The following is a 19,976-nucleotide window of genomic DNA, read 5'->3' on the forward strand; positions in this document are numbered from 1 at the left end:
CAGCAGATACCTCTCACGGTGCAGAGCAGAGAAACAAGTTACATCAGCATGAAGGGCTGAACTGTGGCTCTGCCACACGAAAGCGATCAGCGTGTTTCACAAGTGGTCTGTCTCCCCGGTCCTTTCAGTTCTCAGGCTTTGCCTACATGCGCCAGGACCAAGCCAGTGTGCTGCTGTCCCATGGAAGTCTCTTGCTTGAAGAGGACGGAGTTGCAGCGGGCAGTACCTCGTCATACTTTCCACTTTGCTTGGCTTTTTCTATCAGTTGAATGCAGTTGGCGATGAGCAGGTGTAGGATTGCGGTGAGGTGGCAGTCGTCACATGCCGCAGGGTTGAAGGTGTTTGCGGGTACTCCAAATTCATGTGTGAAGTAGACACCTCTTGGTTTCCTGGACTAGCTGGACACAGATGGGTCTTGCCAATGCTTGTGTGTTGTGCAGCCAAGGGTCACCTGCTCAGGGACCTCAGGCAGGGCCGAATAGCATCTCTAGGGGAAAGAGATGGCATCTGCGTCAGGTGGTGGCTTAGTGTGATGGAATGTGTCCCAAATGTGAAACTGATTGCTAAGGTGAACAGAGAATTCAGTGCTCAATCCAGCTGAGCAAACCGTTCACTGATATTTTTGAGGTTGATAGGGAGAGAAGTAGTGGCTTTTGCTGGTTAGATTGAAAGATGGGTGGAAAAACTGGTTCTCAATTAACCCAGAAACAAACTGGTTCTTTGGTGTCTCTGATAGCAAGACAGATAAAACCCAGGAAAACGTGTTTGTGTAGAGGTGCGTGTGGGGTGAGTGCTGGGAGGAAATTCTTATTTTACATTTTCTACTGAGGAAACAGTCCTTGTTCTGAGAGTCTTGCCCTCCAGTTGATGGTGTTTTTCTTCCCTGGCAATGAACAGACGTCATCGGAAAGTTTCTTGATCTTTCAGATTCCATTTATCACATATTTGAACAGAGACTTGACAAGGTTTTTTTTTTCAGGTATTAATTATAGCTGACTGCATGGCTAATCCATCACTCTTTTTAGATGGAGCCACTGGGTGTTGAGTGATGTAACTTCAAATGTGATCAGTCTGCCATAGGCGAAGATGTAGCAGCTCTTTGTCAGAGCCAGTTCTCTTTCACCTTACAGTAAATGGAAGAAAGGCTAATTGTATAATGACAAAAGACAACATTTGGAAGGAGATGAAAGATTCAGACACTGCAGTTCTGTGATTTCTCAGTTCAATTCCAAAGTGAGAGCAGGGGAAAAATTCTTGCTTCCCACGACCACAACTCATTTTATCAGGTGTCTCCGGGCATGATCATCCTTTTGAGTCCTGGGACATTTTATCTTTTCTCATCCATAGCATACGGATACTAAAATACAAAGAAGCTCAGAGAGCACCTGTGGCTTCCTTGTAGCCTCTGAAATGAGGCTACAAGAGTCTTAGCCAAGATCCCAGCAGCTGAGCGGAGGACAGAGCTGATCTTGCCCCATTTGAGGAAGCAGTGCCTGCTGAAGTCCACTTTCCCGTTTATCTTTAAACATTGCAAGTCCAAACCCACGTCTCCTGAAATTATATGCCCTGCTAAAGTTTGCAGTGATTCATTGGGAGTACATTTTGTTGAGCAACCTCTTGGTTTTGTTTTGAAAGCAAGTGGCTTTGAATCTGTCTTTAGTAGTCTAAATCATTTATCTTGCCCTTCCCTACATCTTCATCTAGCAATAAGGAAGTTGTTCAAGCATATGAGTGCAATTCAGAGTGTAGATTTCCCCTGAATATGTAATTGCGTAAAATGGTAGCATGAAACATGACATCTCAGATATGGTTGTTGGTCCACATTGCACTTGCTTTCTGAGATTTGTCTATACTTGAGGTTCAAGAAGGACCTCCTGCTTGAACGTGCTCCTTCGCTGTGCAGTGCTGTGTTGGGTTGTGGGAGACACTGTGATTCCCTCTTGCTTCCTGCTCCCATCTTGAGGCATAAATGCCCATCTCTCTCCAAAGATACGTATTCACAAGTTGATGCATTGTCAACGCCTTAAAACCTGACAGTAGGATTAAACTTTTCGCTCTGAAGGAAATGCATTCTCCAGTTTGGGTCTAGGCTGGTAGCAGATATATTGCATTTGTACTAATTAGTTACCAACCAAGCTGGCGACTGTTTGCTGCCCATCTGTGATGGGTTACTGTTAAATTGATGGCTGCTTGAAAACTAAGCAAGAGGCAGCGAGAAAGTGTCCTCAAGAGTTTGTTGGACTAGAGTGGTTTGAGAGACTTCAGACATCTGGAAGAAACCAGCCGTGCACAATCACTGTGAAGGGTTTTTTTGTGGGTAATTCCTTTAAATGAACTTGAAAAACCTGATTCTGTCACATAAATACAAACTAACCAACCAGTCACTATTGTTTGCTTTAAAAAAAAAAAAATCTAGCCTGAATTCAACAAAATTTAATTTATGCCTTCCTTGACAATTGAAGTAAACTGGCCGCGTCGTGGGCTTGATCCCTCTGGTCCTGCTTACCTTGGGGGACCACAGAGCTGTAGCGTATTGGGTGTCTCATGGCAATGCTGAGATCAGCCCCGCGACTGAGAAATTCTCAGTCCCAGGAATCAACAGGAGGTTTTGCATTAGCTTTAAGACTGCAGTTTCACCTCAATTTCAAGGTCTCTGTTTTAATCTCAAGACTCTCCTTTCTTTTCTGAGAAGAAACCTCATGGATTGAGCTAGCACTTTGCTTCTGATTAGCATGTTAGAGCAGAACCTGACCTACAATACTAGGAAATAAAATGCTTAAATAGCTAAAATGGGATTTTTTTAAAAAACGCAATTTATTAAATGATTTCTCTGTCAGTGATGTGTTTAGCAGGTATAGAAGGCAGAATGAACTAAAACAGGCTTTGGCATTTTGGAAAGTGAGTCATTTTTTCTGTTGCATCATGTATAAACTTTTCCCTTCTCATGTATGTATGGTTGAAATTACTTTGAGGTTTTGAATTTTCACTTCAGCTCTCTGTTTTTTATTATTTTCAAACATTACTGAAAGTGATGGTTGATAGCCTTTAATGCTGTGCTCGCATGCCATGCTCTTTAGTTTTTTGGTTTTTTTTTAAATAAGCCAGCAGGCAACATATAGGTGGTTAAATGAGCTGGGGAGTTAGTGGTTTCTCGTGTTTAGGTAGGAGTAAGAGGTGGGTGTATCGATGGATCCATAACGTGGTGCCAAGGGGTGCTGCTGCCAAAGTTCCTTTCAGCAGGGGACCAACCTTGAAATCCTTGTGGAGCGTGGTTGTCTCCCTTAAAATTCGCAAGAAGCATTTGTACAAGTTCCTTGAAATCAGCTTGAAGACCATGAACATGGTGCTCTTGCAACCAGCTGAGACAGCAGACAGAGGGGTTTTTTTCTTAAAATAGTGCAAAACAGTATAAAACACCGTGGGCTGAACATCTCACTCACAGGGTGGTCTTGCTCTTGGGTTTGTTCAGTCCTCTTCTCACCTGAGCTCTGACATTCTCCATGCTGGTGGAATGCTATTGCTCAGTGTCCCAGGAGTTTTAAAATGAAGTCTAGAGCAGACAGTGAATACTGAGAGATAGAAATATGGCATCTAAATGGAGTTTCCGTAGGTTGGGCCCAGCACAGAAGCCTCCAAGTGCCAGGACCAAAAAGTGATGGTCATGCTTCTTGGCATGAAGAAATCTAGCAGATGGAGGTGTGTCAAACCTGTGTCCACTTTGTAGGGAGAAAATGGCTACTCCTTAGGATGAATGTAACGACCTTCTTCCTTTGAGTTCATAGCTACCATCTGCAACTCAGCACGGCCGGAAAGAGAGGACTTGTCCTAACCCCCAACCAGTTGGGCAAAGTAACATCATCTGGGCTTCATCCCTTCAGGAAAACTGTTGAAAGGCAGGCAGCTTCTAACAACCAACTTCTCTGGGTTGGTGTGTTTGTTGCAGGCCTAGTTCATCCTTGTTCTTGTTGTTTGGTAGGTCTGTAGTTTGCTTCAGACCCGGCACTGAGGATCAGGGATTGTGCTATGAGTAGCCTTTGTAGCATAGTGATGGGTACAAAATACAATTCAAAGGAGGAAGACTTGCTGAAAAGAGCATAAATAGCAAATAAATGGATGCTACCACAGGCATTTCTCCCAAGCCTTGTTAATTTTCATTTTGAAAAAGTTATGTTTGGGGAGGGTTTTTTTTTGTTTGTTTAAAATAAAAAAAATCTTACCCTCCTTCATGGAGCTGCTGCCCTAAGTATTTTTAGAGCAAGCGTGCAGCTGCCCAGTCTACCTTGTTTCCTTAGAAACTGGCTTGATCTTCAGTCTTGGCAGATCCCATGAGAGTCCATGAGATCTACTAGAAGGTCCAAGGTGACTCTTTGTTCTGACAGGGCAGGCATTTCACAGCTTGACCATGACAGTGCAGCGCCTGGGATGTGCTGTGTCAAGGCTTGAGCTGCACTTAGGGCATCCTGGAAACGTAGAGCTGGAAAGGGCTTTAGGAGACGACCCTTTCCTTTTCCTGGCAATAGCAAGAGCTCAGCTGGCAGCGGTCCTGCGCCATGTTAGTTGTTGCTTTGTCACTGAGCCTTTGTAGCTGCTGGGACCTGTGTAGCCAGAATAAATTCCTCCTGGCGTTTTCTCCATGACTTTGACGCACCCAGCCATGCAAATACAAAGTCTGTGGAAGAAGTTTGCCCTTGGGCCTGTCCCTCACGTGTCCCTGATTAGTCATTGCCTGGAATCTGAAATGCTAAAGGCCTGCAGAAACCTTGCAAGGAGTTCGGACGAGGGTGCCAAGGTCCTCCGGGGTAGAGTTCAGCAGTCTGAAGGGCTCACCTGATTACAGCAAGGTTGTCATGCAGAGTGACTCACATGAGATTATCTTTAATGTCATCGAGTGTTTCTTCTCGTTACAGCTGACCAGAAAACCTGCTGGCTGCTGTTGTAACGGGGTTTTACTTGACAGGGCTGCAGCGTTGCGTGGTGTGGAGAAATTCTGGGATGCGAGATGCCCTCTAGTGCGGTCTGGGCAGCATAGCTTGGCTCTCCCACGGCCGGTGACATTGTCACCCTGCCGGGGGCAAGTGGCATGGCTGGGCAATAACCGGAGTGGGCAAAGCCTAGCAGGGACGTTTGCTCTCCAGCTTTAAGTGGGGATTTCAGCATTAGGTTGGGTTTATGGAAAGCAGCGTGAGGTTTGGTTTAGGGAATTAAAAAAAAAAATAGTCCTTTCAAAAAGCAATTTGTTTCTGCTTTCTGTGAGCAAGGCTTCCAAACAGACTCGGTCAGTTCTGCAGTATGATCAACAGGACTGGAAAAAAATACCAAGTGAAGTAACACAGTGGCTGTGGTAAACATGAACTGAGGCCTTGGAAGTAGCTAATGGCATACCACAAAAGAGTCTCCTTTCACCCACCACGGGCTGTGCCAGCAGCAAGCGCTGCCAGCGCTGGCGTCTAGCAGAGGAAAGCATCATTTGGCTCCCTTTTGGATTTCATTACTCTTCCTGCGCTCCCTCCTGCTCGCAGCAAAAGCCTTTCCAGTTGTAAAGAAGTGAATTAACTCCCTTCGTGTCAGTGATGGATGAGGCGCTTTCTCCCCCTTCAAAGAGGCGAGCCGTGCCGGTGAATGCGGGCCAGTGGAGTTGAAAAGTCCAAGCGGAACAGGAGAGCCCGTGGGGTGACCCAGCTGTCAGGCAGGACACCCTGGGGAAGGCTCCTGCCGGTGCCCTGCAAGGGGGGAACAAAAGCTGCTCTCAGCGCGCTCGCCCGGCCTGTAGGCTCATTTTTTGTTTTTGTCCTGCTTTCAATGGACTTGGGCGCATCCCTTAATGCTCAGCCGCCACTGGCGCGGGGCTCACGGAGCCTCAAAGGCTTGCAAGGGCTGCTCCTCCGCCCTGCACAAAGGAGGGTTAGCACGCCGGTACTTGGGAGATCTCCTTTCAGGCCTCCATGGCTAATCATATTAAAGGTGACCTCGTGGGCAGCGCTTTCCATTGTTGCCATATGTTTTGTCCAGTGCTTGAGTGATGTAGCGCATTGGAATGTATTCATGCGTCGTCTAATTTAATCACCAGGCTTAATCCCCTCTCCTGTTCTACACCCTTAGAATTTACTGGCTCCTTTCTAGCCTCCCATGCGTTGTCTGGGTCTCCTTCACAAGCTCATACCGATGCCTGGAGATATTTTTATTTATTTATTTACTTTCAGAGTGTATTTAAAAAAAAATAATCTCAACAACAAGCCCAGCAACCTCTCCAAGGGGTGAGTGAGCGCAGCGGATGCTCTAGGAGGCTGATGCTTCGTCCCTGTGATCTTTTTCTGCCAGCTTTTCCGTAGAGAAATTAGGGATTAGGCTCATGGGTTTAAAAAAACAAAACAAAATACTACGAATGGAAAAATGACTGAGAAAGCGGTGTGTCTCCTTTTAATATTGTTGGAATAAATAACTAATTTTAAGAACTTGACTGTCTCTGTAAAATATGGTGTTGGTTTCTGCCTTTAAAACTTACCGCTTTGCTATGGGCAACTCCAATTCCAGGACCGACCAGACAAAATTAACCCAACAAAGCCCCAACTCCATTAGGCTGGTAAACTGGAATGTCTGACTGATGCAAAAATACTGCAAAAACCAGAGCGCTCTGCAGGAGCTGCCATGCCCTGCCGAAGCCAGGCATTTCTAGGGAGTGGTACTTTACAGGCTGTCTTTTAAGGATGATTTCTAAAGATTTTTCTAAGCCTTCCCTGCACCGGCTGACTCTGCTGTGTGGAGGGGTGTGTTAAAAATGGAAACTAGAGGTTCAGTTGTGTTGTGACTTGCTTTAGGAGTGGATGGGGTCAGTCCCGGCAAGGGAAGGCAGTGATGAGATTTTAGGATGATACACGATCAGGTTGCTAGTGTGCTGGACTCCAGGGGCAGGAAAGCTTTTAATTCCCTTACACTTGCTGTGGCAGATTGTTAAATAAATACCTCATGCTTTGGTTCAGTTCTTAGATTCTCCTTCTCCGCATACGGCATGCTGGTACCCACAACTCTAAACAGTGGACTACATCCCGGATGTCTTTGAAACCTTAAACATAGCTTGTACCAATTTAACTGAATTACAGCTTTGAGTTTCCCTGTGTGTGTGTATGTGTGTGTGTGTGTGCATGCACACATGAGTTTCTTGCAGCCGACTTCTCGCACGTGAGCTTTCTGGTCTTCTGTGACTGTATGTTATGGTTCGGGTCTGATAGGAGGAAGGAGGAATGATGTAAAAGATTGCAGATTTGTGGCTGGTTTTAAAAATAGCTTTAAAATATTATGCATCTTCATTTTGAAGAAACGCAATACTGCTTGGAAACCACAACTACTGAACATAAACCATGTCGAGCCCCTTACATACATTAAATAACAGTGCAAAATAGAGGGTTACAAACAGCCTGGAAGAAGATCCTACCCTCCACGCTCCAGCCTGGGGATCAACAGCAGCATTGCGGGCTCTGACATTGACTTGGCACTACAGAAATACTTTACATTTTACACTGCACCTTTTCAGAGTGAACCTTGCCAGAGCCCTTTCCGAAATGTCTACATGCAGAAATCGCTTCCCTGCTGAAGCGCAGGCGTGTCAGAGCTGGAGGAAGGTGGCTGGTCATGGGTTAGCTGGAGGGCAGGGTGCCCGTCCCACTGCCATTGGGCTCTGGGCTTGCTGGGACAAGTCGCCTGGCCCCTGTCCACTCCTGCTTCCTTCTTTCCCTGCGACAGAGGAGCCACGAGGTCCCTAGGAAGGTGTGAGCGGGAGCAGGTCGCTGCCAGAAGAATTCTATGGAGCTATAGGCAGCCCAGCCCCAGGGGAGCCCAGGGGTTGTGCTAATGGCAGCAGCTCTTGCCATCCACAGGAATGGGCAGGGATGTCCTTGGAAAGCTTTGGATCTTGTGCACCAAGCAACCGCACTTAAGCATGCCACAAGATTCATGTAGGTAAGGGAGAGGAGGTCGTGGCACGCAGCCCACCTCTGCCCAGGGGGGAGGGAGCTGGCACTGCTGTGGTGGGATGCTGGGTGGCATTTTATGTCGTACAGCGCGTGGAGAAAATGCTCTATGGAAGGCAGTGGGCTGGGAGCGTGTAGCAGGAGATGCCTTCCCATCCCGTGCTGCTAACAGTGTGGGGAGGAGAAGGTTTGGCCAGGGACACAGCACAGCTGCCTGCAGTCCTGGCAGGTTCTAACAAGCTGCGAGAGAGTCCAGATTGTCCCCAGAGAACGAGCAAAGCTCGAGTCAGCAGTGCTAGGGCTGGACTTGGTGACTGCCAGGTATTTCGCAGCAGCACCCCAAAGGACGGGGGAGAATGGCGTGGCTGTCAAACTGAGATCAGGGTATTCTGCATCTTCATAGTCCCAGCTCCAGTTTAATGGCTTGCAGATATAACTAAACCTAGAAATCCTGTTGTGATTTCTCTTTTTACCTGGCATAGCTCTTATCATGTCGGCGCAGGGGCTGTTCATATTTTAATGGGTTTATCTCTTGTATAGAGGGTATTACAAGCTTTCGTCTGTCTTCTAGTGCAACTCTACGGAAATCCCTCCAGGCATGAGGCAGTACCTGGGCACTGAATTAATCTGTGCTCCTGGGTTCTCACAGTTCCATTAGTGCCTTAGCAGAGGAAGCAGTTAGCATTAACAAACTTAAGAAAATAGGATTTGCTGTGTTTGATATGCCCTCGGCTCCATGTATCCTCCCAACAGCAATGACAAAGACTGGGCACATTACGGGAAGACACAAAATAGTCATAGGGAAGACACAAAATAGGCTGATTTGTAAAATGTGTATCAGCATCCTCCAAGGCTCTTGGGGGGGGGGGAAAAAGTTATACTGTAGTTGGGTGCAATAAGAGACACCAAACCGTTTTTTCCCCTGCCACATGCACAGACGCATCTGCATCCACAGCTCTTACCTTGCCTTTCCTTGTGGCTTGAGCCATGTGAAGACAGCGCGGTGTCCTGTCTTCCTTCAGGCAACCATTGCTTTGGGATCTGTTTCTGGCCTGAAGCTGGGGCAGCTCTCGGAAACCATCCAGTGCTTTGTGAAGGGCTGTTTGTCCCCTTGCTTGTCATCAAACGAACGTTTACCGTTGCTGGCGTTCTTGTTCTGTTTTCCATTAAAGAAACTGCCTGTAAGCTGTGCGCTGTGTTTCCCTGGTGATGCTGCATCCATCAGTGGCTGGATCTGCCGTCTCTTTGGGAGCCGCTGACTTCTGCAACGCTGTTCTCTGCTGACCACGGGCTTTCGCAAAATAGCAGGGCCAAGCATGAAGCTAAACTTCATGCTGCTTAAACGTAGGGTCAGTAAGTTGAGATCTGTTTTCAGACATGACTCTCAGGTGTGTGAAATAACAGCAGTTGGAGATAATGACATGTTACCTGCAGTACCCTCTAATAATGACATACCAAGCAGCGAGTTTAGAGGGTTTTCCACTTGGTTGTGTGACTTTTCATCAAAAACAAGAGTGGAACACACTGATTGCTTTTTTTAAGTCTTTCAGGCTCTCACATACCATTTTGGGACAGAAATGCCTTAGGGATCTCTTTCTGATCAGGCTTTGCGTTCCTTCATCAGATCAGATGGTATATAGGTGGACTTCCATACCACCCACCCGGTGAAAAAGCCAGTGTTGGTCCTGCAGACCCTCTCAGGTCCCAGGTACAACCGACCGGCAGGCTGCAGGCACCATGGCTGCACAGAAACGCCTGTCTGTTCTGCTGCTGACACTTGTCAGCTTAGGAGAAATTTTACGTCAGCCGTACGCTTGAAGTTTCTCTCCTTGTTAATAGTGAGAAATATTTCCTTTTTTTCATGGTTACTTTAACTTACTGCGTTGGTCTATTTGCTCTAGGATTTTCAGAGCGGTGGATGTATTTGCTGCTCTGCCAGCCCCTGTTCTATGGTGAGCTTTCCGACAAGCCGGGGATTATGAGGCCCAGGGTGTCTCTTGGTCCTGGCTGTCGGTGGTGGCTGCTGCTTGTCGTGCTCCCCTTTTCTGAGTTCTGCACTGGCTGCTGGTGCCCATGGGCTTGGGCAGCATGGTGTCAGCAGCTGGATTTCCCATCTCTCTCCTTGTGCTGCAGACCCTGGTCTTGCCTGTTCCCATTCACACCGGTTACAGGTCCCTGTGCGGCTCCCCTGGCCTCTGGCTGTTGGCCTCTGGTCTCTCCTGGGGAATTTTCACTCTCTGATAAAGTACGTGGTGTCCAAGCGCTGCCCTCCAGCCATCAGCTTCTTCACGGACAGGGAGATTTGACTTGCCGGCAACTCTTAATGGCTTTGAGAAGGGTCAGTCCTGCCTCTCCATCAGTCTCTGGAGTTGTTTCAAATTCCTGATTGCAATCTAGCCTCTTCCTAGAGTCTTGATCATCCTCCTCGCCCAAATTCCTGCTTTCCCAAGTGAATTTGCATATCTACCAGGTGAAGGTAGTGAATTTCCCTATCTCCCAGACCATTGGGACTGGGCGGGACCCAACTGTTCCTCCGCGTCGTTGTAAAGCCTGTAAGTCATCATCAGTCTTCAAAATGCAAGAATTTTCTGTAGCCCAAAACTTCCCATCTCTATTGAGGCTGGTGAAGCCCAGCTTGTGAATGCTCTATTATTGCACAAGATTAAGTCAGTGAAATTGTCTTTTGTTAGAGCACTGGTGGGGCTGGGAGAAGTGCAAGGGCCGGGAATGCTTTAAAGAGAGGCTGAGAGACAGGCTCAGAGTAACATAAAACGGCCGAGTAGTGAAATTTGGCATCTATCTTGTTAGTGTCACAGTTTTTTATGTGGCATTTCCTAGGGATGTTTTGCTTTTATTTTTAAAATTGATGCATGTGTAGAAAATACCTCTAACTTCATTGACAGTTCCCTAGTGGTCTAGAGCATGCGGTGTGGTGTCACAATTTGTTAGCTTCTGAGGAAGGTATTTTTAATCCACCAACGTAAACCCTTTGCAATTGTATAATCTGTGTTTTAGTCCTGTGGTTTCCTAATCATGCATCTAGAGAATGAGCTCATCAAGTTTATAAATTATAAAGTGAGCGGAAGTATTCAGCTAGTCTTTCTAAATAAATCTGGATCTGTTTCTTTGCGGATTGCGTACTGTGTTTGAAACCTCCGATGCAGGCAAGTGTGAATGTTTAAAAATAAACTCATTTGCAGTTTATATTTTTGCCAAGTGGTGAAAGTTGTCTCCTGCTCCGTCTTTCCAGAAAGGCTCTTCAGCTTTGACTTGCAGCTGTGAAATACAAGCCAAGGGTATGATGCCAGCTTGCCATTTTGATGACAGCATCTGCCTGTCTTTGCAAAGGATCCAGCCATGCTTCTTTTTGGTTTTGCTGTGCTGCCCGACCACCTGTAGCAGAGGTTTTGGGGCCACCAGACAGCAACAGAGCAGCCCTCGCATGTGCTAGGAAACACGCGTTGGTGACTTAGCTCCCATGGTGGGAAGACCCCAGGGTCCTCGCTGCATCTTATTGTGGCTTTGGGTCCCAGGCTGGGAACCTCTGGCCTAGGAGGTTAGTTAAAGAAGGGGGGAAAGCTATCTGCTGTCTTCCATCTTCCAGCGTCAGGGATTCACTGGCTTTGCGTGTATTTTCTGCAGTTGTGGGTTACAGGCAGCAGCAGAGGAGAGGAATAACATTTGAGTAAATGATGGGATTGTAAAATAGAAATGGGCAGAGGGGTTCAGGTGAGAGTAATACCCCAAATGAGTTTCAGCTTCATTTCCTAGGCTGGATTGAGCTTCAGGTTGACATTGTCCTTTAGCCACCTTCATGGATCTTGTAGCCTGCTACCAGAGGTAGTTTGCTGGTGAATGTCGTGAGAGGGAGGAGACGTTGGAGAGACGTGCAGTTTGTGTGGTGCAGAATGAGTAAAACCCAAGACGATGAGTTGTATCACAGCAAGCAAGAGAGGATCCTTTGCATGGGAGACCCCAAGATGGAAAAGTGAAGCAGGAATGGAGAGGAGGTCCCACCCCCAGAAATTAGTCACCCTTGACTCTGCTGCCCATTTGCACCCAGTTGTTCTTCTGTCCTGTTAAAGGGGGCAAGGCTGGCCAGGAGTTTCTGTCAAACACAGCACTATCATCTCACACCCCAGGACATGTGGGTTGGCTGGCTGTGGAGCATGCTGAACACCCAGCGTGTTCCTTGCTGATTCCTTCCCATGCCTGCTCTGCATTCCAGTTTCAGGTCGAGATGTCTCAGGAGTGGTGATAGTGGGGCAGGAAGAGCAGCTGCTGGTGACGTCCCCTTCAGAACACCTTTTCCCCAAAGATCAGGCTTATGGGACAGCTGATTTTACCTCTCTGCTTGTCTCTGTCTCCTGGGGATGGGCCGTGCTGAGGACACAGGGCAGCAGGGACGGCTTCAGGAGCCTCCTGGAGGATTTACACCTTCACCTGGAAAATGTGTGTTTAGGGACAGGGAGAAGGGGTCTCACTGAGGAGGCAATGGGTGAGATGGGACCAGTTTAGGACTGGTTCTGGACTTCCAACCAGTAGCAACAGCAGTCTCATAACCAGGTACTGAAACTGGCCAAACATTCACTATCTGCAAAGCCAAAATGGAAGGACCATCCCAACCCAATGCAACAGGTAACTAGTTGAGCTGGTAGCAAGTTTCCCTGTCTTTCCTCTTTTTCCACTCTAGGACTTTTGATTTCTCCTTTATTATCCCCATCCTGTCCTTACCACATGTTCTTTAGCCTCTACCCAGGTTCTTTCTCCAGCAATTTCGAACTGCAGCACAAATAGAAAAGCTCGTGGAAGGAGAAGTGCTTCGGTCTCAAGAGCAGCTTCTTTTAAGTGAAAACACAGCTGTGAGGTTTGCAGGCTGCGCTTCTGTAAGGGCTCGTCCAGCCGGCACAGCCAGCACCACTGCAGTCCTTCCAGCACGCAGGAATTGGGAAATCCATTGTGAACAAGATTGAGTTTGATGGCCTGCGTGGAGGCAGATGGATGTATTTTTAAGGGACAAGGTGCCAGAAAACTCTGTGATTACGTTACTGGAGCACGGCTCGTTTTTTGTGGTTTTAAAAGTGAGTGTCAGGACTTCAGGGCTATTTTTTTTTTCGGGTCAAAACCGAAGTTTGAGCGGGGCATAAAAACCTGCTTGATGACTAAGTTTATTCTTAAAAAGCTTTCTAGAGCTTGCTGGAGAGGGGAGCCTTTATTCCAAGAGGGAGCTGATACCAGTCTTTTTGGACTTCCATGCGAATGGGGTTAAATTTAAACAAGTGCCAAGGGTAGAAAAGAACCCCTGCCTTTCAGGAGAGCGTTTTCAGTATAATCTTTAGATCCAGTCCCCTGGTTTTTGTCTTGGAGGCTGTGTTCTGCCTCTCCTCCTTGCCCTGGGTGAACTCTTTCTGCTTGAGTACCCCACCACATCGGTGGAATTACCTTGAACGGTTATAACCAAGGCTGCCCTTACATTGCCCCAGAATTGGGACACATCTGAAATCTTTGACCTGGTTATTCGGCTGAACTGATAAAACCTCTCTGATACAGTGCATGTGTAGAGAAAACTTTTCGTCTAATGACAGAGGTTTGCTGCTCAGAGCCAAGGCTGAGAACCGGGGGATCCAAGCCAAACCATTTACTCAAGGGGCATGCAGAATTTGCCCAGTCAAGTCAATATAGGTACTGGCAGCGTTTCAGCAGCCAGAAGGCTGTACCTCATGCTCTCTCCTTGTTGGAGCTACCAGGCTTTATCGCATGACTGGGCCCCTAATTGCTACAGGTCTAAAACTTTCTTTAAAATGAGAGCGGCTGCTGGCTGCTTCAAAGCCTGGGCAACCCTGGAGGTCCATGACAGCGTTAAGCACTGTTCCCCCTTTCTGAAAAGTGTCTTTCTGGCCTTGGTGGAAGAAGCCCCAAGATGTAGACAGCTTCCCCAACACCCCCCACCAAGGCCTGAGCAGGGCGCTGGGTCCCCGCAGGGATCAGGCAGCACAGAACTGTTGGTGCGCTGAAGGGCAGCTGCCCTGAGCCCTTCTCCTTTCTCTGGTGTCTCGTGTCTGTCCCTGTCTGTGTGCTGGTTTGGTGTCTGCTCGCCACTGTCAGGGGAATGTCTGTGGGAACCCTTGGGTGGAGATGAAGCAAGTCAGTGTCTGATGGATGGAGAAACAAGGAGGCATCCCGCTATCAGCCAGCTGCTGGACTTAAGGATGTAGGAATAGGGAGCAGAAGGATGTTAGCAATCTGGAGAGCGGAGCCATTACATGAACAAGTGTTATGTGCACGCAGCCCTCCATGCCCAGTGACCACTGTGGACAGGAGAGGACTTTCCTTGAGATGACTTTCCTCAAGGAGGTGGCATCAGCCTCACCTCGAGCCTGCAGTACGTGCCACCAAACATTACCAAGGATCCACCACGTGCTGTGGGTACATTCTCTTGCTCCATCAACCAATCACCGGATAACGTGTCCGCGCCTGCTTGTTACTTTGGGTACCACAGCGGCAACGGCATCCTGCCCATCAAAGATCCTGCCCCAGCCCCTTTGAATTTCAGTGCCCTGTTCCTCTTCTGTTTGGGTGTATTGCAATTGTGTCTGGTGGCGAGCGAGCCTATCCATCACTGTATCCGCACAGATCCCAATTACTCCTTTTGACAGCTCTTATTCGCACACCTCCCTGTGCCTCTGACATCTCAATTATTGATGGGGCTCGCCTGGTAGGCAGCACTCTGTTCTCAGCGTGGCTACGTGCCAGCTCCCTTTCCCATTGAGTTCACGCACGCACCATGCCGAGCGTTTCTTTATGTGTAAAGCTATTGAAGTGGAAAGGGATCTTTATTAGCATGAGAGCTCCGGGGCTACGCTACCAAAGGGGGCAGTGCAAGCCGAATCGCACCGCAGTATGGCGCTGGGAAATTTCCTCTCCCCCTCCTCTCCCAGCGAAGCCCAGCAGTGCCTTGTAAAATGAAATGGTCTCGTATGTTTAATGCTGAAGCTCCCTTGATCTGATGAGCCTTCCTTGTGACGGGGTCACCGTGCACTTGCATTGCTGCATGAAATTTCAGTCGCCCCTTGCTGCTGCAGGCATAAAATCTGGTATTTTGAAGAGCAGTGCCCTTTCCTTTGTCTGGGTATTAGTTTGTTCGCTGGTTTTACAGCAAGCCTTTGCCTTCTGACAAGGAGCCTTCTGACACACAAAAAAAGGAGCTTCAAAGCAGCACACGGTGTTGGAGTGATGTTGTCAAATTGGTTAAGAGTTAGAGCTGTGCCAGAGGGAGGATTGCAAAAATCTGCTTGTTTTGTAGGGCTTTGTGTGTCTGGGAGGCTCTGGATGTCTCGTGACATTGCTGTCGCAGAAGTCAGATAGGAGGAACGATAAAGTTGGATGATCAGCTCCTCCAGGACATCTCTCCTGCCCCTAGCCTTCCCTGCAACCTTCTTTAATTCAGAAGTAAGCAGAGGTTTTGTGATGTGCTTGGTGAAGGAAGGCAAAAGGAAAAGGGTGGCTGCTGGAGAAGACAGGACCAGAAAGAAGCAGCAGTGTAGGGTGTACAGACAGCTGGGAAAGGACACTTTAGTTTTGTTCTTGGAGGTCTGTGGCAGCAAGTGCCTCATAGATTAGCTTTAGCATGGGAGGAAAAGACTGCGGAGCACACCCTACAAAGTACTAAGGTGCCAGGGAGTGTTTGAGTGCCTTTGCAGCTGAACACGGCCCTGCAGAAGTGAGCATGGGTCCGAGGATGCTCAGTGGAGCATCCTGCCTTATCCTCTCTTTCCGCCCTGTCACGAGTTTTGCCTGGGGGCTCCGCACTCCCTGCAGAGACCAAATGACACCAAATGGGCAAAGGCAGCCAGAGCTTGGCTCATTCAGGGTCTGTAAGGATGCCTGGCCTGGGTGACGATCACAGGTCCCCTCTTCCCCCTCCTAGCTGGCCATGACAGTGCATCAGCAGGGCAGATTTGCAAAAAATCAGTTTTGTGGATCAGCGACTGCATGGCTGCCTTGAGCTATGGTTGCTGGGACAGACCTTTAGTTACCCGTCTTTCTGTGTGACAGTCTGACCCTGACATTTCTCTGGGTGGGGTCGTCTTGTCACTGTGGGTGACAGCAGCATCCTCTTGCCTGACAGTGTTGCCCCAGATGGTCAAGTTGCGTATAGACCCGGTGACACAGGCCTTGCTGGCACTGGTAGGTAGCAGAGACAGCTGAGCCTGCCAAGCAGGGTGTGTTTCATTTGTCTGGAATAACAGGAGCTGACAAAAAAGGGTTAAAATAACAGAAAGTTGAAAACTCATTATCTTTGGGAACTGTGATCTTTCCTTTTTGGGTAGGCAGGTTCCATGGGACCCCGTCCCCCCAGATAGTGGAAAGGTCACCCTCCCATACCTGATTGCCCCACAGCTTTCCCCAGCAGCCTGTCCAAACAATGCTGTTTTCCTTCCCAGCCCTTTTCCTTCCTTCCCTTCCCCTGGACTTGTCTCCCTGCACAGAGCTGGCTCCAGCCCCAGATGGTGCAGGGGGCCCAGAGCCCAGGTGAGCTGTAACCAGAGATGCTCAGTTACAGCAAGCCCAAAGCCCACTTATCTGAGAGCTGCAAATGAGAGGCTTAGGCACTCCTGAGTTTATCCTGATCAGAAATTTTGTTGAAAGTGGCCAAAGCCACACTTTTGCTCAATTTTGCACTTTTCTTTGCTGTTTCTTCCCTAACAACTCTGCAATGCGGTGCCTGTTGTTCAAAGTGCAGAACCAGGTGGAGCTGTGCCCAGGGTAACTGCTGTCCCTTTGCCTCTGAGGTGCTTTTTGATACTCTAGCAGGAAAGCTCTGGAAAACCTGGACCAGAAAAAATGGCTTTGGGCAGTTCCCAGTCCCTCCTTTAGCTCCCAAACCAGGGCAGCTCACCTAGGGGGGGACTCTGGTTGTAGACAAGTGACCTTTGCCCATGCCACAACAAGGTGATCACTTGCCTCCCTTGGGGAGGTTGCTTGTTCCTTGGTGACCTCCTGCTCCTATCGGGTAGCTGCCATGTACCATCGTAGCATCTGGAAAGGCTGTAGCTGTAGCCTGGCTTTGTGGATCTCATCCAGAAGAATCATCCCCAACTGACCCTGCTAGTCCTGCCTTAGACACCAGTCTCCAAAATGGATATGAGCAATATGCTAAGCTGTAGTAAGATCAAAGCTTGCAGGTAGGGGTAGTGGTTGAGAGTGTAAGAGGTTGCTGTCTGGATTGTGGTACAAATCATGATACTTGTACCATGGGCACATCAAAGCACGGACGGATGTGTTACGTGTTGTCACAGGAGCGTGTGTTGCACAATGGCTTACAGAGTTAGGGGTGTAGAAGTCAAGGGAGATCAGCTGGATTTGGCCTCAGCCTGGTACTCGGTTCTTAACTTGGTATCCAAGATGGTGAATTTTTTGATGATTTCATGGTATGCAGTTTTGTTTGGGTCAGTGAGAGCACAGCATATGACTTTGCTACCCTTTAGGGAAGGGAAAATTAGTGCACCATCTAAGGATTCAGCACGCAGGGTTTCTTAACAGCCTGTGGGAGAAAGATGTTTTAATTCTGTGTTCATTCCTGAATAAGTCGTTAATTTCAGTTAGCAATTTCCTTGGAGCCCAGAGGAAAGGAGTCTGTGATCAAATGGAGTGGCTCAACACTGCTCTCTCCTCCTTTCCCTGTTTAAAAAGGCCGGGCTCATCATAACAAACCTCCTTCGACATTTAGCCCTTGCAATGGTTTTCCCAGAGAGTTTCAAGAGTCCTGCACGATCCAGCAGTGGTCGTAGTCTCTATGACCCCAAAAAAGCCGAAGCTCTCAGTGCGTAAAGACGGCAGCTACCTCCTCTGAAGGATGCTGCCCCTCGTACCCAGCCTGCTGGCTCCTGGTCAGGGTCTGCAGCCCTTTTGCAGAGCAGAAGAGCCGCACCTGGTGGCTGCAGGAGCTGGTGGGACACTGCTTTTGGGGACAGCAGCCTTCCCCTTGGGAACAAGAGGCTGCTCGAATGCACTGGGCTGTTGCAGGGCTCAGCCCCGTGCTGTTTTCTAGGCAGTTCAGCATATAAAATCACCAGAGACGTTTTCAGCACAAAAAAGTCTCCCCACAGAACCGTTCTGTTGCTTGTTGAAAGAGGATTAATTTTTCCCCCTTAAATAAAATGAGCCGTGTTTGAAATCTGAAAGCCCTTGCCGAATGCCTTCTTGGAGCTGCAAAGAAAGCAGCTTCCAGGTCACATCATAGCCTCCTGCCGGACGCGGATCCAAACTGCAAACCCTTCTAACAGCTCTTTAATAACTCTGCACAGAAGGAAAAATCTGTCACCTTTCCCTCTGTGGTTTCTCCTCTGTTCTAATGCACTGGAGGAACGAGATGGAGCCGGGAAAGTTTTCAGAGAAAGACTCGTGGGAACTACAGCTGCCGATGGAGAAGACTCATTTCTTTAGTGTCTGAGGGGAACCGCAATCGCTTTGGTGAAGGGTGGTGTGTGTGGGTGGGTTTGGAGGGGTGAACCGTTATGACCCATGCATTTCAGAAGAACCACAAACACTTTATAGTAACAAAGGGTGGAAAAAGCGAGAGGTTTCTGCAACGCATGTGACTTTTCCCTGAGGTTTGGAACCCCGCGGTATGTTCCAGGCCACGGTGTTTGCGTGTCAGTCTCAGCGAGTTAAGCTTTCTCCCACAAGCCTCGCTTGAAGTTGCTGTGATGACTGAGAGCCTAAAATGTTGCTTTTTTTTTTTTCTTTTTTTTTTCTTTCTCTTTTCGTTCTCCCCCACCCCCTCTCCTCTCTGCAGCTGAAGCTCTCGTTTACCTTGGACCAGGAGAGTGGGATGCCTCAAGGCTGTTATATCTATCAATACCGGGACAGCAACAAGTAAGTCCCGCGGAAGATCGCACACAGCAGACAGGGGAAGGTGCATTGCAAGGGAACTGCCCTGCCTTCTGGCAGAGGGATCACAACTGCTTGTACCACTTAAAAGTAGATTAAAGCAGGCTTCGGGCTTGACCCAAAACTGAGAACAGCTCCTGTAAAGGCTGGATCCTTTAAAATGCACAAGGCCCTCAAGCCCCCTTTCTTCTGCAGCATTTAAAACCTGCTTTTATTTGGCTAAAAGGCCGGTTCTTGGGTGCTATGGGCTCTGGCAGAACTCAGCCAGGCTTTGCCCAGGGGTGTTCGCAGCTCAAACACTCAACTGTTTTGTGTGGGGGTGACCCTGGGAACGCGGGCGGGGGTAAAAGCATCCAAGGCTGCACAAGCCCCGCAGAGGGCAGCCCTCGCTGCTGCTCAGCTGCACAGAGATGCAGCATCCCATTCTCCCTGCTCGAGCTCTGTGGGTTCACAGAGTGGCCTTTCATTTGTGGTACTGTAGCCCCAGTGCAGCCACACACTCTGTTTTTATAAGGTACCGTATGATATTCAAGCTTTGGATGTGTTTGGAGCACAGAGTCCTCAATTTCTAGGTATTCTGTCTGTTTTTACTAGCTGCCGTAGTGAATTGGCACCCAAGATGTTTTTATTTCAAATCACATTCTCATTATCAAATTGACGGCAGCAGCACAGTTAAGCATATTTCCGTGTTCGCGCTGGGTTACTTTGCCTGAATACCAGCATGTCATAAATCCATAGCCTGTTGCCTCCACCCAGATAGTTCTGCTTCTTGCAGGAGGGTATATGAAATTGTAAATGGACGAAACAGCCTGTAATGAGATCTGCTCTGAAACGCTGACGAGAACGGTCCCGACAAGGAAGAGGGACATCCGCAAAGCAGCACCTGCCCCTTTCTAAGCTGAGAATTCTCAGTGTATAAACAAGAAGGGAGATAATTTCTGGGAGAATCCTTCCCACCTGTGGATGGGTGATTAGCAGGCAGTACATGCTCCCATGCCAAATATCCTGGCCCCGGAGGCATGGGTGAGGAGAGCTGGTACCTCCAGCACCACCGAGCTAACAGGGAGACGTGTGGTTCAGCGCAGAAGCATAAAATCAACAAGGGAAGAGTGTTTGTTT

General features: G+C 48.3%; 1 protein-coding gene across 4 annotated transcripts in view; it reads left to right on the forward strand.

The window, feature by feature from the left end:
* Positions 1–19,976, forward strand: part of DIS3L2 (DIS3 like 3'-5' exoribonuclease 2) — a 193,891-nt gene that overhangs the window by 135,479 nt on the left and 38,436 nt on the right. For all 4 annotated transcript variants that reach the window (XM_054204600.1, XM_054204602.1, XM_054204599.1 and 1 more), the window contains exon 15: positions 18,763–18,842. In XM_054204600.1, coding sequence (XP_054060575.1) covers positions 18,763–18,842 — 80 coding nt within the window. The remainder of the gene's footprint in view (positions 1–18,762; positions 18,843–19,976) is intronic.

Source organism: Rissa tridactyla, chromosome 6, assembly GCF_028500815.1.
Source record: "Rissa tridactyla isolate bRisTri1 chromosome 6, bRisTri1.patW.cur.20221130, whole genome shotgun sequence".
Classification (NCBI taxonomy): Eukaryota; Metazoa; Chordata; class Aves; order Charadriiformes; family Laridae; genus Rissa; species Rissa tridactyla.